The sequence below is a fragment of the Eurosta solidaginis genome, chromosome 3, assembly GCF_040869045.1.
Source record: "Eurosta solidaginis isolate ZX-2024a chromosome 3, ASM4086904v1, whole genome shotgun sequence".
Classification (NCBI taxonomy): Eukaryota; Metazoa; Arthropoda; class Insecta; order Diptera; family Tephritidae; genus Eurosta; species Eurosta solidaginis.
The window spans coordinates 247,815,282-247,841,153 of NC_090321.1; the positions used below are offsets into that span (position 1 = coordinate 247,815,282).

The window sequence follows — 25,872 nt, forward strand, 5'->3', positions numbered from 1 at the left end:
ATTGTTTATTTCGACGATATAAAGCCTCATTGTGTACAATACATATCCACAATCATTGTAAATTTTACCAAGTAGCGCAACTAACAGCTGATCGGTGAAAATTCGCACATTCACACGCACAGTTCTCGACTCACTTTCAAAAACAAACTTTAGATTATTTAACTCAAATTTTAACGTGAGACAATCCTTACGAATTTATGTATATAGAATATATAAGGCGTTTTTGTTGTTATTAAAACGATAGTTTTATTTTTATTAAAGCTTTTTATGATTTTTTTTTTAACTTTGAAAAGACTCCGAATACCATTCTTTCATTATATGACATTCGACTGCCTAGTCTCTGTCCTAACGCCATAGTCGTAACCATACCCATATCCATAACCATCTCCAATGTGATCGATTAATGGTGCCTTAACCTAAAAATCGTGAAATTTTCATAACAATGAAGAAAACGCAAAAAATTACAAACATATTCCACAAAAAATAACTCTCTTAGTCATAACCTATCCAAAACAATGAATAAAATCTACAAAAAGTTATTAAATTCACCAACTCAAATATTTTTAGGTTATGAATATGGCGAGAAACCAAAAACCAATTGGTTGGCTATGGTATGGTTATGGCGTTAGCGTTATGGTATGACACCATTAATCGATTACATTGATTTCCATAAGGTTGGTTCGATCAGCTGTTTCATCTGGTTATGGATAAGTCACCATTAATTGGCCTTTAAGATCTTGCTTAAGATCACTACTTAATCACTGATCGTGATTATGCCGAATTACAACAGTGATTTTGAAGTTCGTGGAAGCGTTGCAAGCAATACTGCGAAAAGCAGTTTCCGTCGAATTTGAACTTCGCTTGTTTGAATAAGGCGCAGATAAAAGTGCGCACAGTCGAAAAGTGTTACAGCTCAAGAAAGGTTAAGTGACCGTATCATATATCAAAGTGTTTCTAAATTGTTACAATGTTAAATGCTACAAAGAGTGCAAATTCTCAAATTATGCGAAATGTGAGTTTATCGTACTATTTGTTAGAATTATTTTTGTTTAATAGAGCTGATAAACGGTAATAGGATATTGAGAAAACGATCCTGTGTATATACTTTGTGTTAGAGTAATCGTACTTGTGAGCTATAGCACATGAGACAATTCTATCATCAATATACGAGCTCATCAAGTACTAGCAGTCTAAATTTTTAAAAAACATTTTTCTTATATACATACATAGTATATGTTTATGCCTACAGCACCGAAGATCCTGTTTTTGGATCTTCCCCAGGCAAGGAACTTGAAAAATTTAGAAACAATTTTTTTTTTTTTTTCAATTAGAAAAAGGTTTCTCTAAGCGGAACAAACAGTCTGAGTGTATTTCTACCATGAAAAAGCCTCTCAGTGAAAACTCATCTCTCCTACCGTCAATTTCTAGGAAAAAATGAGCACGACGCAAATAGGAAGAGAAGGTCGGCATAAATCTCTTTAGAGGTACATATATCGCTTGCATTTTTTTTTATGCATATGTTTTATAATCAGGGCTGTTCCAACATTTTTTTATTGAAGTGCAAAGCACACTACACACAAAATTATATGTATGTATACTGAACTTTTTTAGATTGATAAAAAAAGAATTTATTTTAGGTAAAAGTCTCGAACAGGGGTCGACTGCTAATATGCGTCCAAAAATATCGAGAGAGGTGTCAAAAGACGCGTATTCCCACCGACCACAATAATTCGAAATTGCGGAAATATTTGCTGTTGAAGTTGGCAATTTTCATGTACCTAGTTGTTGTAATGTGCACTGGAAAAAATTTTGTGTACAAAGGGACTTTTCCCGCATTTAATTTTGATTCCACCCCATTGGTGGACAGGCCACGGTAAGTTTTTATAAGCGCGGCCGAAGGCCGCCAACGCAAAAAGATGTTCTACACAGAAATACTATGGATCCCACCCACGGTTTTGGAGGGACCCTAGGTAAATTTTCGGTTTTTGTTAATATCTTTTGAACAAGTTCAAATTTTTAATTTCCGACCTCGGAGCGCTTGCCACACACATTAATATTATAACCCTTTAATTTAAAAAATACAGTTAACATATATACGGCTCACGTTACGTACGTTTGCATAAGCTTAAATTTTTGAAAGCGCACGTACGACGGTTAGTTGAAAACATTGATTGAAGAATCTAAAATTTAGCAAATGTTCGTGCTAATTACCTTTTAGTTTTTAATAATATTAATAAATAGTTGACGGTTTATTAATAATGATACCGAAATACGTCTTTCGATATCCCTCCCAATTTTTTTGAACGTGTTTTGGCAGTAAAATTAAGAATTATATGTAAAAACAAAAAAAATTGTATACTTAGAAAAATTGAACAGCAGCAAACCTTGGGATGTTTATCGTCATCGCCCGGCGGCGACTATAAAATAAATCTATCGTCGCAAAATGCCATATATGTTGTGGACTTGAAATCAATTAAAATCTAGGTTTATGCTCTGTAATGATTAAAACTAAGTCATTTAAATAAATTCAATGCGTTATATCCGAAAAACTATGTTTATTACTGTACTTTTTCAAATTTGAAAACCGCTTGGAAAAGTTAATATTTCGGAAAAGTAAAATACCCTTGGGACATTTTCGTTAACTTTTTCGCGATTCTACTGTACATGGAAATCTCAATAAAAATTTAAAACGAATGAGCGCAGAACCCTATAACTCTTAAGTGAGCTTTTCGCAAGCTTTTAAACTCAATTTCCAATTGGCAACTTTCACTTCTTCATAAGAATTTGAAATAAATATCAAGCGATACTGAGTGAATATGTCGGGTGGGATTAAATAAGGCTTAGTATCTATATATGTGATTATCTTATTGTGGGACCTGATTTTAATATATGTTGTTTTTGTTTTTTTTTTGTATATAAAACTAATGCTATTGTTGAAATATAAACTGTTCACTCGGTATAGAAAAAGTTTAAACAAAAAAAATTTTTTACTTTTTAAACTGAACACACCATTAAACAAACATACATAAAAATATTTTTTTAACTATATGCTATTGTTTATAAAATTAAAAGTAATAACGAACATTTCAAAGAAAAAATCATGAGAATCGGTTAATTTTTGACAAAGCAATTGAATGCAGTTATGCATTGCATCAATATATGGGGTAAAAAAATGTTTAATATTCAAAAATTCATATCTCGAAAACAACGAGTTTTGGCTAATAAGCATTTGGCCAAGATGAAACATGAACTGTTCGCTCGATATAGAAAAAGTTTAAACAAAAAAAAAAAATTTCTTTTTTTGAAATATTAATTTTTGAAAAAAGTCATAAATTCTTACTAAATACTAAACAAATTTTTTTTTTAAACTATATGCTATTACTTATAAAGTTATATAAAAGTAAATATAATGACGAAGATTTCAAAGAAAAAATCCTGAGAATCGGTTAATTTTTGTCAAAGTTATTGACAGGGAGGGCGGAGCCGTGTGTAGAAGTCCACGAAAGTGGGGAAAGCTTCTGACCGCCGTTCACCTGGGAATGGCCAGAGCGATTCTTTTGCATGCGGTTCAAGCAGCTCACTACTGCCGGTCGCTTGCGGCCAAGTATCCTCTAGGTAGCCGCTAAGCGTCCGTTTAGCGGTGAGCTAATGTGAGAAGGCGACAACCTGGCTAGGCCACTCTGACATAATCGGTTTAAGGGCTAGCCGTGGGGAACTCATCGGCAGCGTCTGTACACCTCTAGGTGCGGCTGCAAGCGGGCGTCTGTCTTGGAGCAAGCGGCTCGCTATATAAACGTGCAAGTAATATTTACACCCCCGCTGAGCGGGTTGTGCGCTGGGCTTGGGACCCGCCACGTAAAACCATACTCCAATGAAATATAACAACAAGCCTCGGATAAATACACTCTCTATTGATGACGACCATGGCAAACGTTTGGAACGTCCGCTCCCTGAATGGGATTGCAGATGCCCGGCTGGTTGATGTCCTCGTCAAAGCAAAATCTGACATCACCGCCATCCAAGAAATGCGTTGGACGAGGCAAGGAAGAAAGAAGATCAAAAATTGTGACATCTATTGGAGTGGCCATACGAATAAGCGCAGTTTCGGCGTCGGATTCGTGGTGGGAGAGAGACTTTGTCGCCAAGTACTGGCGTTAACGCCTGTGGACGAGCGTCTCGTCGCTATCCGAATAAAAGCAAAATTTTTAATATATCATTCATCTGCGCCCATGCGCTGACAGAGGAGAAAGACACTTTTTATGAACAATTAGAACGCACATACGAGCGCTGCCCCCGTCATGATATAAAAGTCGTGCTTGGCGACTTTAACGCCAGGGTGGGCAAAGAAGGTGTTTTTGGCCCTACAGTCGGAAAATTCAGCCTACATGAAACTTCTCCTAACGGACTGAGGCTGATTGAATTTGCCAGTGCTCGAAACATGGTCATATCCAGCACGAGGTTCATGCATAAAAAGATACATCAAGCTACATGGCTGTCTCCTGATCGAAATACTCGCAATCAGATCGATCACGTTGTCATAGGCGGACGGCATGCCTCCAGTGTTTTAGATGTGCGCACGATCCGAGGACCTAACATAGACTCGGACCATTATCTCGTTGCAGCCAAAATACGCACCCGCCTCAACGCGGCTAAAACCAAGGAACAAAAAACACAAGGAAAGCTAGACGTCGAAAAGCTTCAATCACAACAGACTGCCAACAATTCCGCAACTCGACTCTCACACCTGCTCTCTGAGAGCACAACTCATCCTGAAGGAATACAGGAGCAGTGGGAGCATATCTCCAAAGCACTTCGTACTGCCGCCGAGGAAAAAATTGGTTACCGGCGGCCACGAAAAAACAACTGGTGCGATGAAGAATGCTGCGTTGCAACCGAAAGAAAAGACGCTGCCTACAGGGCAACGCTAAAAGCGAGCGCGACAAGAGGAGTGTGTGAACGCTATCGTGAGTTTAAAAGGGAAGCGAGACGCCTTTTCAGGAAGAAAAACGCAGAAGCAGAAAGGCGTGAGTGCGAGGAGCTTGAGCTGCTAGCCACCAGGAATAACGGCCGAAAATTCTACCAAAAAATACGGCGACGGAAGGTTTTAAGACCGGGGCAAACTCCTGTAGGAATGAAAACGGCGACCTTGTAACTGATGTCCAGAGAGTGCTTAGATTATGGAGGGAATACTTCTCTGCTCTCCTAAATGGAGGCAGCAATTCACCGCGCAGAGATGAAGAACCCGATCCCGCAATCGATGATGATGGAATGAATATATGTCCCCCCGCCCGATTATGACGAAGTTAGAATAGCAATAACCAGATTGAAAAACAACAATGCCGTGGGCGCTGATGGATTGCCTGCGGAGCTATTCAAGTACGGCGGCGAGGAGTTGGTAAGGCGCATGCAGCAACTTCTTAGCAAAATATGGGCGGACGAGTGCATGCCCGACGGTTGGAATCTAAGTGTTCTTTTCCCAGTCCACAAGAAGGGGGATACTGCAAAATGCACCAACTATCGTGGAATCAGCCTTCTTAATATCGCATATAAGGTCCTTTCAAGTGTATTGTGCGAAAGATTGAAGCCCACCGTGAACCGGCTGATTGGACCTTATCAGTGCGGCTTCAGACCTGGTAAATCTACCATCGACCAGATTTTCACAATGCGCCAAATCTTGGAAAAAACCCGTGAAAAGAGAATCGACACACATCACTCTTCGTCGACTTTAAAGCCGCCTTCGACAGCACGAAAAGGGGCTGCCTATATGCCGCTATGTCTGAATTTGGTTTCCCCGCAAAACTTATACGGTGTGCAAAATGATGTTGACCAACACCATCAGCTCAGTCAGAATTGGGAAGGTCCTCTCCGAGCCGTTCGAAACTAACGAGGTTTCAGACGGGGTGACTCCCTATCGTGCGATTTCTTTAATTTGATGCTGGAGAAAATTATACTAGCTGCGTGCCTCTTGTTCTTTCAGTTGTGTCTCCATCTTTGATGTAATCTGTGTCGACATTTCTACCATACGCGTTTCTTGTGCTTCAATCTTCGATGTTATGCGTGTCTGCTGCGATTCTAGTTGGGATGATATATGTGACGACATTGATGATACTGTCGATGTTTGAGCAGCTATTGCAGCCAATATCATGTTCAAGTCTGTGCTCGTAACTGTCTGCGATGTTTCATTTTTCTCTTCAATTTTTGTTGTTGTCTCGTCCCCATCAGGATAAAAGGCATACTCGGCCACATCAATTCCTTGCGACTCCATTACCTCTCGTAGCCGTGCTTGAAGTTCGATCTTATTGCCGGTTGTATTTAATCCACGGTTCTCCAACTCCTTTTTCAGTTGCTGGATCTTCAATTCACTGAACTTTGCCATGTCCAAGTTGTATTCCCAATCTTCGGAATTTATTCAACAATTCCTCTTCTGACACCAATTGTAACGAATTTCCTGCAAATCCTCTTATTTGCAATCTTCTGTTGAGTTCGAATCACTAAACTGTTGAATAAATAACTCCAATATTGAATAATGGAAAAACGGCCTTTATTAAAGTACTTCACAATAACACTCAAACTGTCCAACGAATAGCTTAATAACCAAACTGATAGCTCAAATGAAACTCCACTATTCAAAATAATACTGCTATTGCTCGCTAGATATCGTCTTAGTCGTAACTGCTTGACAACTCAAATCAAACTCAATTACATTTTACTCGCTTGTGCCGCTTTTATAGTTTACGCTGCATACATCTAGGCTCTTCTATTTCCAGAACTTACCAACTATTTCGTGTGTTTATAGTTCTCATATAGTTTCTACTTGTTTACAATTTTCTACTTTTCAGCGTCTCTCAGATGTATGTGAGTTTGTAGTTTACAGTCTCTCGCACACACATAGGCGTATAAGTAAATGCATCTGTGTGTGACATCTCTCGGCTGCCTTATATATGTGTATACATGATTTGATTATTGACGTGAACATCGCTTAGCATCGCCTTAGTGATGGTATAGCTTAGGGATGCTAATATCCGTGACACTATTTTATTGTAACTTAGAAATAAAATTCTGTTTTAACAACCACATATTGCTTCAAATAATCTTTTGTAGTTATTTGGTAACATTTTAATACATTTCTGATAAATTTAACCCATTACTGATCAACGTTACATATATGTAATAGTAACATAGGTATGGATAATCGTACACCAATATCACTTTGAACGACTGTAATTGGGTTTGTTCGTGTGGTAATACGAAAGTGTACGTTTAAGCTTTACGATGAAGCGCGGTGCGATCAGTTTACTGAGTACCACCGAAGTGAGTACAAGTTTTTAAGCTTTTGTAATATTCCTGTATGCCTTTTTTTGCAGTTATGACAAAGCGCAAAATGTAAGTAATTGTTTTCAAATGTTTTTGTTTTAATTTTAGGAACAATTTTTGTACACAATTATTCAGTACAGTGACAGAGAAATATAAAAAGATCAAAACAAAAAAAAAAGGTTTATTTTCTTTGAGATAAGACCTTGAAGATTCAACGTTACATATATGTAGCGTTGGTCACTACTATAGTAAGTGTACTTATTTCTTGCTTTGCTTCGTTTGTCTTTATTTAAGTGACGTTTTACGCACAGAAGAGACCCTTGAGCTGCTAGAGGGCCAAGGAGATGATGAACGTGACATCAAGAAGGTATATTTAGAACCACCGGATGAAGAAAATATTTCAGAAGAGGAATTCTTAAATGAAGATGAAGGAGAAAAATTGAGAAATTTATCTAGGAGACAGAAAATTACTAATTGTGAATTGGTATATGCAGGAGCGATTGAAGATAGCGAGGAAGGTAACCTTATAAATGAAGACGAGCTAGCGAAATACATCAGGGATGTGCTGGATCATTCATTGTGAAATGTGGAAACATACCTTCTGGAAACACCTCCTCGTTTGCAGAAAGGATTGCCTACGGTTATAAAATGTGGTCGCTAAAGACACCTCAAGGCTACTTGATACATTTCGAGATGTACCAAGGATCAACCCAGAATATGTCGAAAGGTATGCGAAATCAACGGCACCGCTCTTTTGTATGCTGGACGAGTTTGATGAAGAGGTCAAACAATATCATTTCTCGATCCATTTCGACAATTTGTTCACATATATAAACGTTCTCTTAGGGTTTAAACAAAGACGCTACGAAGGTACAGGGACCATTCGTGAGAACTACATTCCGAAATCTTGTATTCTTCCATCTAAAAAGGAACTTATCAAGATGAAAGTTGAACGTGGGTGGACAGACGCTGTGAGATTGGAGAAGGCGAATATTTACTTCACTAAATGGAAAGACAATTCTATTGTAACAGTAGCGTCTGCAATATATGGCATTTATCCTATATCGACAGTCCCTAGATACTCCCGTGAAGTCCATAAAACAGTAGATGTTCCACGGCCTATGGCAATTAGTTGTTACAATAGCTTCATGGGTAGAACAGATCGAATGGACCAAAACGTATATACTTATCGCATATCAGCCAGGGTAAGGAAGTGGTGGTCATCAATTTTTACTTGGCTTGTTGGCGTCTCTTTGCAGAATGCTTGGATTCTTTATCACAAAGGTGGTGGAAATATGTCTCAACTTAAATGTCGTCACTCCACTGCCAGATATTATTGCAGAACTCAAGGTGTTGCAAAACTACCTGGCGGTTACCTTCGACCCAAAATTGATACCGAATATACAAATTCACGATACGACTACCAGGCGCATTTCATAGCAAAAATTCCACTAGGGAAGAGATGAAGATGTCAGGGCTCTAATTGCAAATCTAGCGTTAAAACTGAATGTGTAAAATGTAATGTTGGATTGTGCGTTGATTGCTTTCAAAAGTATCACTTTATACCCATAAACTAAATATTACAGATCATTTTTTGTTTACTTGTAAGTTAAGTACTTGTAATTTAAGCCTTTATCTTTTTATGTAACTTTACTCAAATAAAAATCAACAGTCATGTGTTTTATATGTATATACAATTAATTATTTTGTGCTCCTTAAAATGTTATAAGAATAAAAGTGCTATTTATTTTCAAAATAAATAAAAGTATATATAATTCATGTTAATTTTTGCAATTCGTATGGAAGTGAACAACGTTACATATACACAGCATACAACAGCCCACTCTGTCCCAACCCCACACAAAAAAAAATTGTTTTCTATGACTTTAGGTGGCTAAATATAAGCAATACACAAAATTTCAACAAAATCCATCTATGTATGTTAGAATTTCTGTCAGTAATGGGTTAATAATCATTATAAATTTCAATTATTCAATACAGAAAGTTCGGATATCAATGAGTGGCTTTACTTTCTTTTTTCGCTGCAAAATTTTTATAATAATATCAAAATTTAACTGTCTTGCCAAAACGGATTCAACACAAAGCGTGGCAAGTCCTGAAACTCGCTCTTGCGATAAACACGATCTATGAAAGTTTTTGATTCTTGAAAGGACGCTGAAGGAACGTTCTGCACTAGCTACAGTGACAGATATAGTGCAAAAGATACGTAAAGCGCCACAAATGTTGGGGAAAGTCGTATACAGATTTTGGACATACGTAGATGGCATTTAGCAATTCCAATGGTGACAGACCTTTATCAAAATTTGCTTCGTAAATGTGTTTCAAGTGAATTATTTCGCATTCTAAGCTTTGAGAAATTTCCGACTTGTATTTTTCGAAAAATTATGCTGCGCTTGCCCGAACCGTACTTTCATCCATGTCTTCATATTGCCACAAAAACGAGAAGATCTCGTTCAAATTTCTCATAGCTGCAAATCGTTCAGTAATGCCAGTGATGACCAGGAATGTATTTTTTTTTTAAATCAGACTTTGAGTCATCCGTAATCATCTCATTTAAATTATCTTCATAACGTCTTTTGGGGTTTCTCTTTCGAATGTCCTGAAACTTTGGCGAGATGTCCAATTTAATAGCAACTGTTTTGCATTCATTTAAAATTGTTCCCCATTGGTTCCTGATCAACTTCAAATCAGCTAATAAAGCATCTAGATGTCGGACCTCAACATTTATGGTGGCGTCTCTAGCTTGGAGGACCACGTTTCTTTCATTAATGATAGTCAGTATTTTTAACCAAATTGAGGACAGCAAGATACATTTGAACTTGTTGGTGTACTTGAGAATGCCGGCACCATCGCCGTATGCTTGCGCAGTCAAATTTGGCTTTTAGCTGAAAGACTATGAAGAGAGCTCGGTACATTTTTTTGAGGATGTCCCAACGTTGTGGAGTGCTACTGAAAATAGTAAAACATTTTTGTACAACCCCGAAGAAAGTAATTGCAGCCGTACAACATTCTGCTGCATCAACACCACATAAATTGAGACAGTGGTTTGCACAAGGCGAGTAATTAGCATTCGAGTTTTTGACGAGAAAGCAAAATACTTGTCTTTCTTGCCTGGAACTAATACAGTTTCCCTCATGTGCTTTGCACAAATTTCTATAAACTCGTTCTGAATGTCTGGGGAAAGATAGTGAACGTGTAAAGGTTTGTGCTGCTCTTGTGAAATCCTAACTTCCTCCAAATGATCTCTAAGTATCGAATCATATTGGCTTATGAGATCTTAGATGCCCAAAAAATGTCCATGATATATACTTTCGCCTTTGAAAGCTAGGCCTCTTTCACCCAAAAATAAAATAGTGTCCAATATTCTATATAAAATTTCTTTCCACTTTTGAGTTTCAGCTATTAGCTGTTCATTGATAAGTGTATCAATTGCAGCCTCTTTTTGAATTAGATTTTGTAAAGATCGCCGTTGAATATAACATTTAATGTGATCTTGAGTATTTTCGTGTGCTGGTAGTTTATCGTATAGCTTCTTCTACACCTGGAATTTGGAATATCCGTCAGGACAACAAATTTTAGGTCGATTTAAAGTGTTGGTGCTTCACAGACGACATGGTAGGCAATAAAAAGCATTGCTACTGGCACTCCACTCTAACCAGTCACGCTCCACTTTCTCTCCATTTGGCAAGGAAATACCTCGTCACGACGATCACATGGAAACATAACAGAATACTTTTGATGACCTCTGGCGGCCACCGTGGTGTGATGGTAGCGTTTTCCGCCTACCATACCGTATGCCCTGGGTTCACACTCCGGGCAAAGCAGCATCACAAATTTTAGAAATAAGGGTTTTCAATTAGAAGAAAATTTTTCTAAGCGGGGTCGCCCCTCAGCAGTGTTTGGCAAGCGCTCCGAGCGTATCTCTGCCATGAAAAGCTCTCAGTGAAAACTCATCTGCCTTGCAGATGCCGTTCGGAATCGGCATAAAACATGTAGGTCCCGTCCGGCCAATTTGTAGGGAAAATCAAGAGGAGCATGACGCAAATTGGAACAGAAGCTCGGCCTTAGCTCTCTTCAGAGGTTATCGCGCCTTACATTTATTTATTTTATTTTTTGATGACCTCGACGAATTATTTCGTTGACTTCTTCAGATCGCAAAAACTCATTATTCACGGTACCGATATCGAAGTCGTTTATATAATCTGGACTTTGTTACAGGGTTGGTGGTATTGTTGGATGACTTTTTGAAGATGAACCTTCATCAGTGTCACCACGAAAACTTTACGATTTCGGATTCATGTAAACATACATTTTTGTTTGATGCTTTTATTGTCTCCTCTGGCCCAGACAAAAAATCATTATCAATATTCGTTGCTTTTGAAATTCGGCTTAAAATTTGCACATGGAACAACTAAAGTCTCTCCTGAATTAAAAAAAAAATGTCTTAGTACCTCTAAATTGCGGGCCCCTGAGAAACACATTTTGGTTTAAAGTTTTTATTGTCGCCTCAGGCCCAGGCAAAAAATCATTATCAATATTCGTTGCTTTTGAAATTCGGCTCCTTAATTTAAAAAAAAATGATATCTTTATACATGCGTAACGGACTGACGGTGAAATTTTGAAGGGGCCAGTCTATAGTATTTTCTTGGCCTACTTCCGCACTGTTTCGTGAACATTTCGAAATTGCTTCACGAAAATTTCGCGAAATTTGACAAATCATTTCGAAGCAATTTCGGGACAATTTCAAGATCACTGCTGGATTTTTTTGGAATCATTTCAAAATCTGTTTGGAACAATTTTTGGATCACTTCAGGTTTAGTTTAGGATAATTTCCAGGCTATTTCAAAATGATTTTAGAACTGTTAAAGGATCACCTCGGGATTGTTTTAGGTATCATTTCGGGACAGTTGCTGGATTGGTGCGTGACTATTTCGAACCTATTTTGGTACTTTAACAGGATAACTTCGGGCCTATTTTATGTGTCATTTTAGGATAAGATCGTAAAATTGTTTCAAACTGGCTCCGAAATAGTCTCGAAATTATCCCGAAATTAAGCCGGTAAGTCACTGTCAACTGTCACAAAATTAGTTCGAAATAGTATCAAAATAGTTCCGGAAATAAACCCGAAGTGCTGTAACTGTCTCGAAATTATCCAGAAGTTGTCCCAAAAAGATAACTAAAACAATACTGAAATGACCATACAATTTTTTTCCAAATTGGTTCCGAAATAGCCTAGAAGTGATTCTCAAATTAAATTAACTCCGAATTTATCCTGTAAGAGTACCCAAATGCTTTCGAAATAGTCGCGCAATAATCCAGAAGCTGTCCCGAAATGATACTTTAAAAAATTCCGAAGTAATCCTTTAACAGTCCTGAAATGATTTCGCGATGGCTTCGAAACGACCCGGAAATAATGCCGAAATGGTTCAAAAATGGTCCCAAATTGGTCCCGAAATGATTTCGAAAAAACATCTAGAGGTTATCCTGAAATTGCCATAAAATTTCTTAGAAATTGTTTCGAAATTATCCTTAAAATAATCTGGAAGTTTTCCCGAAGCAATCCTAAAATGTTATTTTTAATATATATTTTTTTTATTATCAGACCAATTCTAAATATTCTCGCGGAATTTTTTATTCCCGCTGAAAAATTCCTCCAATTCTTTTCTCCTAGGGAGAAGAATAATTGGGGAATAGGAATTTCGAATTTTCGAAGTTAGCTATTTTGTCACTTGAAATTTCGTTGCGCATTTCTTATTTTGTTTAAAAAATTGAAAAGTTTAATTATTGTTGCGAATTTGTTTGAAATTAAGAAATAAGGTATAAACAATGCACATTATTGCATTTCATGTGGTATTCACTGGCATAAGTAATGAATTGGTGCCACAGCAACATCAACAGAGGAGCATAAGAAGAAGAAGACGGTGGGATAAAACGAATCCGCCGGAGTTGCATGCATTCATTCTGCAAAGCAATTTTCTGGCGGCCAAGTCGAGTTGAGTTCGCCTTTCGCCATATGCCAAAATCTATTTAAGCCTTCTTAAAAAATTCTTGCGCAATTTCTGGATGGCTGCATCAAATATACGAAGAGCTCTTCCATTGCTTATGATATACTTTTCGACTTAAAATAATGAATATTGTGGTTGTTGTTGTTGTATTAACAGTGAGAATATTGTGGTAGAATGTAAATACATATTTTAGCACAAATTTGTACAAATAAGTGTTTTTTCTTAAAAGAACCAATTTCCTTTATCTATTTTGATGCATTCCCTTTAATTTAACTAGTGAAAAAACTCCTATGAAATGGCAGAGAAATCTCCCTCTCCCTCACATTCATAATACCTACTTTTCTCCCATAACCGGTTTTCGCTTTTTCGAACATTGTTCAGAATAGGAGGAAAGGGAGAAGTGAAAAAACTCACAAGGAATTTTTATTTAGAATACGAGGAATGGGAGAAGGGAAAAAACTCGCACGGAATTTTCGTTTAGAATCGGGCTGTATATATCTTTTCTTTTCTCGCAGCACTGAGGAGTATATGATTTGTTTGAGACCCTAGCATAACTATAATAACTATTCCAAAAGACGTAACAATTCACATATCGCACCGATTACGTCTAAAGATTTTATATCATGGAATTCAATACAAAATTGTACGCGACTGCAAACTCCAGATGGTGAATATTAAAGGACTTTATAAATTTGGCAAACGTTCAAGTATAACTGGAACAATTTCGCAAGAAAAGGGAAAAACTGCTATTTTTTCCTGTACCTATATTTTGAAAATTTTTTATCTAATAAATCTATCTATATGATACGTTTTGTTTTGTTTATTTTCCGACCGGGTGTATAATTGATGCATGTATATTGAAACGATTTTCCGTCATCCCTTGTCAACTTTAATTTGGAGCAAACTGGTTTCGGCGTTGTGCCATCATCTGTGTAATTTTTCGTTGTATTTCTCGAAACAAAAATGACAATGGAAAAACGCCGAAACCGGTTTATCTCCAAATTAAATTTGACAAGGGATAATGGAAAACCATTCCAATATACATCTATCTAATGATACTTTCACATGCAGTCTACCGATAGTTTTTATACTCAGCTGAGCAGAGCTCAGAGAGTATATTAATTTTGTTCGCATAACGGTACCCTGTAACGGCATAAACTAATCGAGATAGATATAGACTTCTATATATCATAATGGTGCTTCGTAACGCCATAAACAAATCGAAATAGATATAGACTTCTATATATCAAATTCATCTGGGCAAAAAAAGAACTTCATTTAGCCATGTCCGTCCGCCCGTAAAAACGACAACTTGAGTGTGTACGTTCCTGAGCACTTATCTCAGATCGCTATTTAAAATGAACGCAATCGGACTATAACCACGCCCACTTTTTCGATATCGAAAATTGCGAAACACCGGAAAACTGCGATAATTCATTACCAAGGAGGGATAAATTGATGAAAGTTGTTAGGTGGGTTGACCTTATGACGCAGAATAGAAAATTAGTATAATTTTGGACAATGGGAGTGGCACCGCCCACTTTTAAAAGAAGGTAATTTAAGAGTTTTGCAAGGTGTAATTTGGCAGTCGTTGAAGATATCTTGATGAAATTTGGCAGGAAAATTACTCCTATTAATATATGTGTCCTAAATAAAAATTTGCAAAATCGGATGTCAAACACGCCCACCTTTTAAAAAAAATGTTTAAGTCAAATTTTAACAAAAAATTTAATATCTTTACAGTATATAAGTAAATTATGTCAACATTCAACTCCAGTAATGATATGGTTCAACAAAATACAAATATAAAAGAAAATTCCAAAATCGGCGTGGCTTCGCCCTTTTTCATTTAATTTTTCTAGAATACTTTTAATGCCATAAGTCGAACAAAAATTTACCAATCCTTGTGAAATTTGATAACATAGCTTCTATGACGATAACAGTTTTCTGTGATAATGGGCGAAATCGGTTTGAAACCACGCTCAGTTTTTATACACAGCCGACTTTCTGTCCATCCGCTCGGCCGTTAACACGATAACTTGAGCAAAAACCGATATATCTTTACTAAACTTAGTTCACGTACTTATATGAACTCAATTTATCTTGGTATTGAAAATGGGCGAAATCCGACTATGACCACGCCCACTTTTTCGATATCGAAGTTTTCAAAAAATTAAAAAAATGCCATAACTCTATAGAAAATACGAAAAAAGAGATGAAACATGGTAATTGGGTTGGTTTATTGACGCAAAATATAACTTTAGAAAAAACTTTGTAAAATGGGTGTGACACCTACCATATTAAGTAGAAGAAAATGAAAAAGTTCTGCGGGGCGAAATCAAAAGCCCTTGGAATCTTGGCAGGAATACTGTTCGTGGTATTACATATATAAATAAATTAGCGGTACCCGACAGTTGATGTTCTGGGTCACCCTGGTCCAAATTTTGGGTGATATCTCGAAAACGCCTTCACATATACAACTAAAGGCCACTCCCTTTTAAACCCTCATTAATACCTTTAATTTGATACCCATATTGTACAAACACATTATAGAGTCACCCCTGGAGCCCTATTCGCTAACTGTGAGTTTTAAGGTGTACACAAGAAATTGTGTAAACTTTGAAATTCTGATTCTGTAAAGCAAAACTGTGAACAAAAAACTCACTGATAAAAACGTCGTGAGTTTTCTTGTGTACACTTTTATGGCATTCAAAACTCATATGCACTGTTGCAGAATGACATTTTTGTTTTCATGGCGTTTGATGAATATTTTCTCACTGACATATACGACTTTTACATTCAGCAAAATAATGTGCACAATAATTTACAGAATCGCATGAAAATTTATAGTGTAAATTGTGTGTGCAAATGAGTTTTCAATGAGTGTACATTTTTCAGTTTTTCACAGTTAGAGAATTGATCCCCTGTTCCACCTTTATTGCGATATATCGAAAAGGCCCAGCCCTTTTAAGATACTCATTAACACCTTTAATTTGATACCCATATCGTACAAACACATTATAGAGTCACCCTGGTCCACCTTTATGGCGATATCTCGATGAGGCGTCCACCTATAGAACTAGGCCCAATCCCTTTTAAAATACTCTTTAATACCTTCCATTTGATAGCCATGTCATACAAACCTATTCCAGGGTTACCCTAGGTTCAAAACTCTCAGCTGAGAATGTAATGTTCGGTTACACCAGAACTTAGCCTTCCTAACTTGTTATAACTCAAACTGATAGTCTAAGGTTGTGAGCTTTCTCTCAGCAATATAATAATTCATAATGACTCAAGGTTCGATTCGAGCTCAAGGCCAGAACAATAATTTTTTTCTTATGATAATTATTGTTTTTGTAATTGATATTAGAGGAAAATTGTAAGTTTGCAAATGGCGCCTAAAAATCATATCCACACCATTAGGAATAAACTACATACAGAGTGTATGTGCCTACATGGTGATCAAGAGGTATATAAACAAAAAAGGAAACTCTTAGAGACCAATGAAAAATGAAAATGAAATGAAAAAATGAAATTGTACAGCGAACAACGGGTCATTCATATGGCTTAGCAGCTAAAAGGCATCTGCCTATGCAATGATATGAATGTTGGAGATTCGGGTTCAACGCTCAGCTCCGAAAAGCTAGCTGATGAAGAAGTGAAATTCAGAAACATGTCCTAGTAACCATCGCCGTTTGTAAACTTACAATTTTTCACTAATATCAATTACAACAAGTAAGGAAGGCTAAGTTCGGGTGTAACCGAACATTACATACTCAGTTGAGAGCTGTGGAGACAAAGTAAGGAAAATCACCATGTTAGAAAAAGAACCTAGGGTAACCCTGGAATGTGTTTGTATGACATGTTTATCAAATGAAAGGTATTAATGAGTATTTTAAAAGGGCGTGGGCCTAAGTTCTATAGATGGACGCCTTTTCGAGATATCGCCATAAAGATGGACCAGGGGTGACTCTAGAATTTGTTTGTACTATATGGGTATCAAATGAAAGGTGTTAATGAGTATTTTAGAAGGGAATGGGCCTTAGTTCTATAGGTGGACGCCTTTTCGCAATATCGTTATAAAAGTAGACCAGGGTTGACTCTAGAATGCGTTTGTACAATATGGGTATCAAACGAAAGGTGTTAATGAGTATTTTAAGAGGGCGTGGGCCTTAGTTCTATAGGTGGACGCCTTTTCAAGATATCGCCATAAAGGTGGACCAGGGGTGACTCTAGAATTTGTTTGTACGATATGGGTATCAAATGAAAGGTGTTAATGAGTATTTTAGAAGGGAATGGGCCTTAGTTCTATAGGTGGACGCCTTTTCGCAATATCGTTATAAAAGTCGACCATGGTTGACTCTAGAATGCGTTTGTACAATATGGGTATCAAACGAAAGGTGTTAATAAATGTTTTAAAAGGGAGTGGGCCTTAGTTCTATGGATGGACGCCCTTTCGGGATATCGCCATAAACGTGGACCAGGGGTGACTCTAGAATGCGTTTGTACAATATGGGTATCAAATGAAAGGTGTTAATGAGTATTTTAAAAGGGAGTGGGCCTTAGTTCTATAGGTGGACGCCTTTTCGAGATATCGCCATAAAGGTGGACCAGGGGTGATTCTAGAATTTGTTTGTACGATATGGGTATCAAATGAAAGGTGTTAATGAGTATTTTAAAAGGGCGTGGGCCTTAGTTCTATAGGTGGACGCCTTTTCAAGATATCGCCATAAAGGTGGACCAGGAGTGACTCAGAATTTGTTTGTACGATATGGGTATCAAATGAAAGATGTTAATGAGTATTTTAAAAGGGATTGGGCCTTAGTTCTATAGGTGGATGCCTTTTCGAGATATCGCCATAAATGTGGGCCAGGGGTGACTCTAGAATTTTTTTGTACGATATGGGTATCAAATGAAAGGTGTTAATGAGTATTTTAAAAAGGAGTGGGCCTTAGTTCTATACGTGGACGCCTTTTCGAGATATCGCCATAAACGTGGACCAGGGGTGACTCTAGAATGTGTTTGTACGATATGTGTATCAAATTAAAGGTATTAATGAGGGTTTTAAAAGGGAGTGGCCCTTAGTTGTATATATGAAGGCGTTTTCGAGATATCGACCAAAATGTGGACCAGGGTGATCCAGAACATCATCTGTCGGGTACCGCTAATTTATTTATATATGTAATACCACGAACAGAGTTCCTTCCAAGATGCCATTTCGCCCTGCAAAACTTTTTCATTTTCTTCTACTTAATATGGTAGGTGTCACACCCATTTTACCAAGTTTTTTTCTAAAGTTATATTTTGCGTCAATAGACCAATACAATTACCATGTTTCATCCCTTTTTTCGTATTTGGTATATAATTATGGCATTTTTTTCATTTTTCGTAATTTTTGATATCGAAAAAGTGGGCGTGGTTATAGTCGGATTTCGGCAATTTTTTACACCAATACAAAGAGAGTTCAGATAAGTACGTGGACTGAGTTTAGTAAAGATATATCGATTTTTGCTCAAGTTATCGTGTTAACGGCCGAGCGGAAGGACAGACGGTCGACTGTGTATAAAAGCTGGGCGTGACTTCAACCGATTTCGCCCTTTTTCACAGAAAACAGTTATCGTCCTAGAAGCTAAGCCTCTACCAAATTTCACTAGGATTGTTGAATTTTTGTTCGACTTATGGCATTAAAAGTATCCTAGACAAATTAAATGAAAAAGGGCGGAGCCACGCCCATTTTGAAATTTTCTTTTATTTTTGTATTTTGTTGCACTATGTAATTACTGGAGTTGAATGTTGACATAATTTACTTATAGACTGTAAAGATATTAACTTTTCTTTTAAAATTTGAATTAAAAAAAAAAAAAATTTAAAAGTGGGCGTGGTCGTTCTCCAATTTTGCTAATTTTTATTAAGCAGACATATAGTAATAAGAGTAACGTTCCTGCCAAATTTCATCATGATATCTTCAACGATTGCCGAATTACAGCTTGCAAAACTTTTAAATTACCTTCTTTTAAAAGTGGGCGGTGCCACGCCCACTGTCCAAAATTTTACTAGTTTTCTATTCTGCGTCATAAGTTCAACTCACCTACCAAGTTTCATCGCTTGATCCGTATTTGGTAATGAATTATTGCACTTTTTCGATTTTTCGAAATTTTCGATATCGAAAAAGTGGGCGTGGTTATTTTCCGATATCGTTCAGTTTAAATAGCGATCTGAGATGAGCGCCCAGAAACCTTCATACCAAATTTCATCAAGATACCTCAAAATTTACTCAAGTTATCGTGTTAACGGACGGACGGACGGACATGGCTCAATCGAATTTTTTTTCGATGCTGATGATTTTGATATATGGAAGTCTATATCTATCTCGATTCCTTTATACCTGTACAACCAACCGTTATCCAATCAAAGTTAATATACTCTGTGAGCTCTGCTCAACTGAGTATAAAAACCATTGTATAAAGCAATATGAGCAAAGCTCGCTAATTAAATACATATGATAATTATTGTTATTTTTTAATTTTTCTAAATTTGAAAAATTTTATTTTGTTTTTTTGGAATAGTAAACAAAACAAACACAATACAATTTTTCAAATTTAGAAAAATTAAAAAATAACAATAATTATCATTTGAAAAAAATTAGTGTTCTGGCCTTGAGCTCGAATCGAACCTTGAATCATTTATCAATAGGCCGATAAAAACAAAAACAATTAATAATTCATAATTGTATTTCTTGGGCCTACTTGCAGAACTTTTTAACATAAACTTAATTTTAATATTTGTCAACATTGTATGTGTTTAACCTCTCAAAAGAAGCGAACTCTGAGTTAAAAAGGTTGCGTGTGTACAAATAAATAAATTGCGGTAGGAATGATTCTTTTATTCGTCTGGAAGATTTGTTGCGACAATAACGTAATAAAATCAACGGAAACCAAAAGAACACCTTACATTAAACCAAGTATTCCGGAAGAATAGGAAAATCAACATTCGTCCGATATTTGTATACAATGAAAATCTCCGGCTAAATACGGAAAGCTGGCGGCCGCCGTGGTGTGATGGTAGTGTGCTCCGCCTATAACACCGAAGATCCCCAGAAAAGCAACATTAAAATTTTAGAAACGAGTTTTTTCAATTAGAAGAAAATTTTTCTAAGCGGTGTCTGCAAACACTCCGCATTTCTGCAACTAAAAGCTCTCAGTGAAAACTCATCTGCCTTACAAATGCCGTTCGAAGTCGACATAAAAGAAGTATGTCCACCAATTTGTAGGAAAAATTAAAAAAGGAGCACGACGCAAATTGGAAGTGACACACGGCCTAAAATCGCTACGGACGCTATCGCGCCTTACATTTATTTATTTTTTTATATGAAAGGTAAGTAGTTTTCATTAATTTCGGTATTAAATATAAGCTGACGGTATGTATCATACATCCTGAATATTCTTTCGATTTCGGTTCTCATCCCGATTTCGGTAAAGGAAATTTGTAATTTCCGATTCCGCATACAACACTTCCGTTACATCCCTCGTGTAAACGCATGAAGAACATAAAAATTTGCAGTCAAAGTCGCAGCTATCCCACACATAGTCTTAACCAATCAGTCTCACCAAGTGAGACATTGTGAATGATGACTAAGTGTGATATCTTCTGCATAAACGTCAAAATCCCAAAGTGATTGGATCACCTGATTCGTATTTGACTATCGCTGTCTCATTCTGTATCTCTTTCTATCACCCGCTGAAGATAGGCGCCGCCATATTGAACAGGCTGTCAAAACGCTGAAAAGTAGCCATATTGAACAGCCTGTCAGGCATTTGACAGATAAGATAACACACTTTGTCATCATTCACAATGAAGTGAGAGAAAGAGAAGTGCAAAATGTTATTTCTTCTCACAGCGAAACCGACGCTTTATTATAAACAGTGTTGCCAGGTGATGAACTAAAAAGAAGCTAACTTTAGAAAAAAAAGAAGCTAAAAAAAGGCCAGAAATTTTTTTGGTTAATTCATAAATTTTTTTTTTATAAACATAACTTCTTGTTTCAAAACATATCAGGCACATTTTCCTTGACTAGCACATGGAATTACTTTAAATGATTGCATATGTGTATATACATAAAAAAAAATATATTACAAACTAATTATTTATATAAAATATTCCCCGTCTGAAGAATCAGAAGAGCTTATGTCTGCGTATAAAGTTTGGCTATTTACCATAGATATGAGATCATGGGTAATTTCAAAATCATTACAACATTTACATGAGCGTTTTAACGAGCATCTAATATTAAGCAGCGCATTAAGCATTTTAATTTTTAGTTTGTTACTTAATTTAGTTTTCAGAATTTTGATGCCACTTTCAACCTCCGCGTTACTGAGTGGTAATACTAAAAAACTAAATATGATTTCGACAAGTACTAAAAAGGGAGGTTCGTTTAATGCATTTTTATGTTCTCGGACTTCTGACCAAAATTCCATGGTGGAGTGTACATGTTTCTATTGTATAGTTATAAGTTTTCGCCACTGCAGCTCTATTAATGCTATTTGACTTGAAGAATAACTGAATACTTCCCTTTTTCAAAGTATGAAAATACATCTGGCTTTGAAATTTTCAACGAATTTTCAGCAGAAAAAGAATTAATCTTTTGTAGAGAACTCATATTATTAGGTATTAGGTGTTCACAGGAACTATTGAAATTATTTTATTTTAGAAATTATTAAAAATACATTCGGATTAAAAAAGGCTAGAAAAAAGTCACGAAGCTAAACCCAAAATTTCGAGGCTAAAGGCAAAAAAAAAAAGGCTAAATCTAGCCCCGAAAAGGCTAACCTGGCAACACTGATTATAAATACAAGTAACACAGCATTGTGAATGATAACTGAGTGTGATATCTTCTGCATAGACGTCAAAATTCCAAAGTGATTGGATCACCTGATTTGTATTTGACTATCGCTATCTCATTCTGTATCTCTTTCTATCACCTGCTGAAGATAGGCGCCGCCATATTGAACACCCTGTCAAAACGCTAAAAAGTTGCCATATTGAACATCCTGTCAGGCATTTGACAGATAAGATATTACACTTAGTTATCATTCACAATGTAACACAGCACCATCAATGATACGTTCACACTAGGGATGTAACAGAACTTCGACTGCGATAAGTCAGCGTTTTCGTTTTCGGTTCCGGCTGTGCAGAAACGGATGCATAACGGAAGTCGATCAATAGAAAAGTTTAACGGAAGATACCAATATAGGATTTAGGCAAGAATGTATTTGGTTTGTCAACTATAAGGAGTTATGTTTTCGTTTGGCCTCAGCACAAGGCGAATCTATATAAACTGTTGGCAAAGCGAATTCAACCAACTCGCCGTGCAGAAGACTGTCATGTGTTGTGTGGAAAATAATCAAGAAGAAGCAATCAGCTGTTGGGATTACACCACCTAATACTGAATTCGCCTTGGCTCAGAATAATCGATTATTTCACTAAATTTTTCGACTGAACTTTTTAGGTAGTGTTGGCGAAGTTGATGGTCCTTTGCCGGATACAGGTCTAGTATGTTTCGATAACTATTACTATTACGGTGCTAGCTCGACCATCTCAGGAATTATTGGATATGTCCACGCGAAATCTTCTAGGTCATCCCACCTCCCTTATTATATGAGTCGTTAGAGCTCCGCCTGCTAAATGTGTGTTTGATGAATTCATATTTGTAACTGGATTCACCTCGAGTGAGTCGGATTGACAGCTGGGTTGGAGAAGCTTTAGCTTACAGCTGGTGTCATGGTTGATTCTGGATAAGTAAGGACATAACCTGTTCGTTATCCAGAGCTAAGTTGAGCCAGAGTGAAACGTGTTTCCCAGCGAAGTCTCTTTTTCTCTTCTAAAAGAGTTGTAAATAATGTATGATGATAACAGGACTCACGGTTCATTATAGTGCTTAAGGAGATATCTCCTTAGCCGTCTCGAAGCCGAGGCCAAATCCAGATGTTGTTTTCTGGGATGTCGTAGTTTGTGACAATTCGGCAAATTTTGTATGTTCAGAAATTCATTATTCATATTGGCATCTTTTACCTTACTATGTAAATGACGTTCGGTGACAGCTCTGAGTGCATTACCTTGGCAGGCATGCAGCCTTTCCAGTGTATGTTTTTTAAGTTAGGTGTCCAAACTGGTTCTGGGAGTGTTCGAGAGAAAAGTAATTCGAAAGATTCACGGGCTTCTACGCGTCGTCCACGGAGAGTACGAAAGAAGGTCTTCGAGCTGTATGAGATTTATGCAGACACCAATATGGATCAGCGAATTGAACCCTAGCAGCTACATAAGGTAGGTCATGTTATGCAAATCAAAGATGATATTCGGCCAAAAAGGTAATTTTATCGGAACCCGCCAATGATGGCAGAGAAAGAGGGTGGCCCCAACTCTGCTAGAAGGGTAGAAAACGATTTAAATTGCAATAACCAACTAACGCCAATTAGCGTAGCGAAGATGCGATTGTTGCGCCTCGTCAAAAGGCCATAAACGGCTAAGCGGAAAATAAGTAATACCAAGTAAGTTGATAGCAGGTGCTTCCGACAAGCTACTTGAGGATTTTGTTGCGGTTTTGTACTTTGGATACAATTTTGCATGCACCCTTTGAAACTAAGGCTGCTGTCGAACATTACCACTTAGATCTTTGGGTGTCTGATATTCCGTAGCGTAACAGAGCGCTCATTGACTTCGTTAAAAACCAGAAAGACTGGGGAGATAATCTTTTATTATGGAGATTTATTCAGCGACCAGGGAATAGGAAACAAAAGTAAATAGAAAATTTTAGGAAGTCACATTAAACCTCACCTCGGCAAAAGTTTGCCAAAAACTTGCAATGCATAGCTGCCTTGAAAGCCTATTCAGGAAAAATATATTTGAATCACATATAACGTTCAGCGGGGGCAGAAAGCACGTATATCCCGCGCGCGTCCGTCATCAGATAGATTATCTTCAAACTAACCGAGTACTGATCGCAGACATCTACAGATATCGGAACCGAAAGTCTCAAAAGTACCGCCAACTTTTAACCCCATTCCACACCCGAAGTAATTAAAACTATTTCCTTTGCTGATGACTGTTTGAATACGACATCAGAAAACGAGCTTGATATACAGTACACACCCAACATGTTCTTCTGAAACGGCTATAACACAAGGAACCTCATTATATGTGACCCGGTCTATGAAAAGGTGGCTTATGACTCAAAAACAAATTTGTCCACTTTTTTTCTGGTTTCGATAATTTTTGAGACGCTCTTTCACGTGGTGAAAACTAGAAAGTCCTGAGTTGCTTAGAAGTGTACTAAAAATGTAGAGAAAGAAGAGCAAAAATGAAAGACGATGAAGCCTCTGGTTCCTTCGATACCACTTCGGTGTCTGATGAAGCATCGTCAGATTTTTTTGATAGCATTTTTTCGATGGCAATGGAGCCAAAATGTCGTTCAGAAACTGGTTTGTCCTTTGCCTTTTGGGCATGACTGTTCATAATGCAAAAGAAAAACTATTAAGAAACTGAAGAAATGCATTGTTTATCTTCAACAGCTGTTTCTCGCAATTTCTTTTTTGAGTCATAAGCCACCTTTTCATAGACCGGGTCACATATTATGCTTTAGGATATTACAATATGACAAAGAAAACACAGATGCAAGGGCCGACTTTTGGTATTGGTCGTCAAACTATTGTACATAGTGAAAGATATTCTGATACGAAAGAATATTGTTTGCTGTTGCCATTATTTTATACAATACTTGAAAAAGAAGTGATCACTGATCGTGATTGGCCGAAAGACAGCAGCGACTTTGAAGCTCATGTAGACGTTTTAAGCAATAACTAGAAAAGAAGTTTCCGCGAAATTTGAGGTTTGGTTTTTGGTGTAACGATAAATAAGCCGCAGTCGAAAAATATTTCTGTTCAAAAAGGATGTTCTCTGAAGTGATCGCTCATATATGTAACTATAGTGTTGGGTTAATAAAATTCGAATTTTCGCGAAAATGGATCATCATGGTGTTAAAAACTGTGAGGGTGAGACAGGCGTAAACTCACAATTTTATAAAAATGTAAGTGAACCTAAATTCTTTGCATGCCAAAAATTGAGGGCCCCAGGATTGTTAGGCAACAGATTAATTCACAAATAAACTATCGGACAGCTTTAAACGCACACGCGCAAATTGGAAAAAATTTTTTAATGAAAGCAGATTTTTAATCAACCGAGCTCGTGAGGTTTGCGATCCTCGCACATTAATTGTGAAACGTTATTGTTGCTATAATAGATAATGCGTATTCGTAATCGAACTCTATCTATACCTCATAAATCAAACCCAAACGATCCCATATGATAAAAATATGCTTATATTGCATACTTGTGTATGTAAACTTGTATGTATACATACGTGTTTATAAATAATTACATATATATGAGCTTTTAAAAAAATTTTCCTCGGATACATATTCCATAGAGTTGTTTCGACCAGTGTTGCCAGAACTCTTTTGGCAAGTCGTCTAGA

At 37.0% G+C, this 25,872-nt stretch overlaps 1 protein-coding gene across 1 annotated transcript in view; it reads left to right on the forward strand.

The window, feature by feature from the left end:
* Positions 1 to 941: 941 nt before the first annotated feature.
* LOC137246120 (uncharacterized) overlaps positions 942 to 25,872 on the forward strand; it is a 197,791-nt gene continuing 172,860 nt past the window's right edge. The window contains exon 1 of the mRNA XM_067777213.1: positions 942 to 1,012. Coding sequence (XP_067633314.1) covers positions 968 to 1,012 — 45 coding nt within the window. The 5' untranslated portion in view covers positions 942 to 967. The remainder of the gene's footprint in view (positions 1,013 to 25,872) is intronic.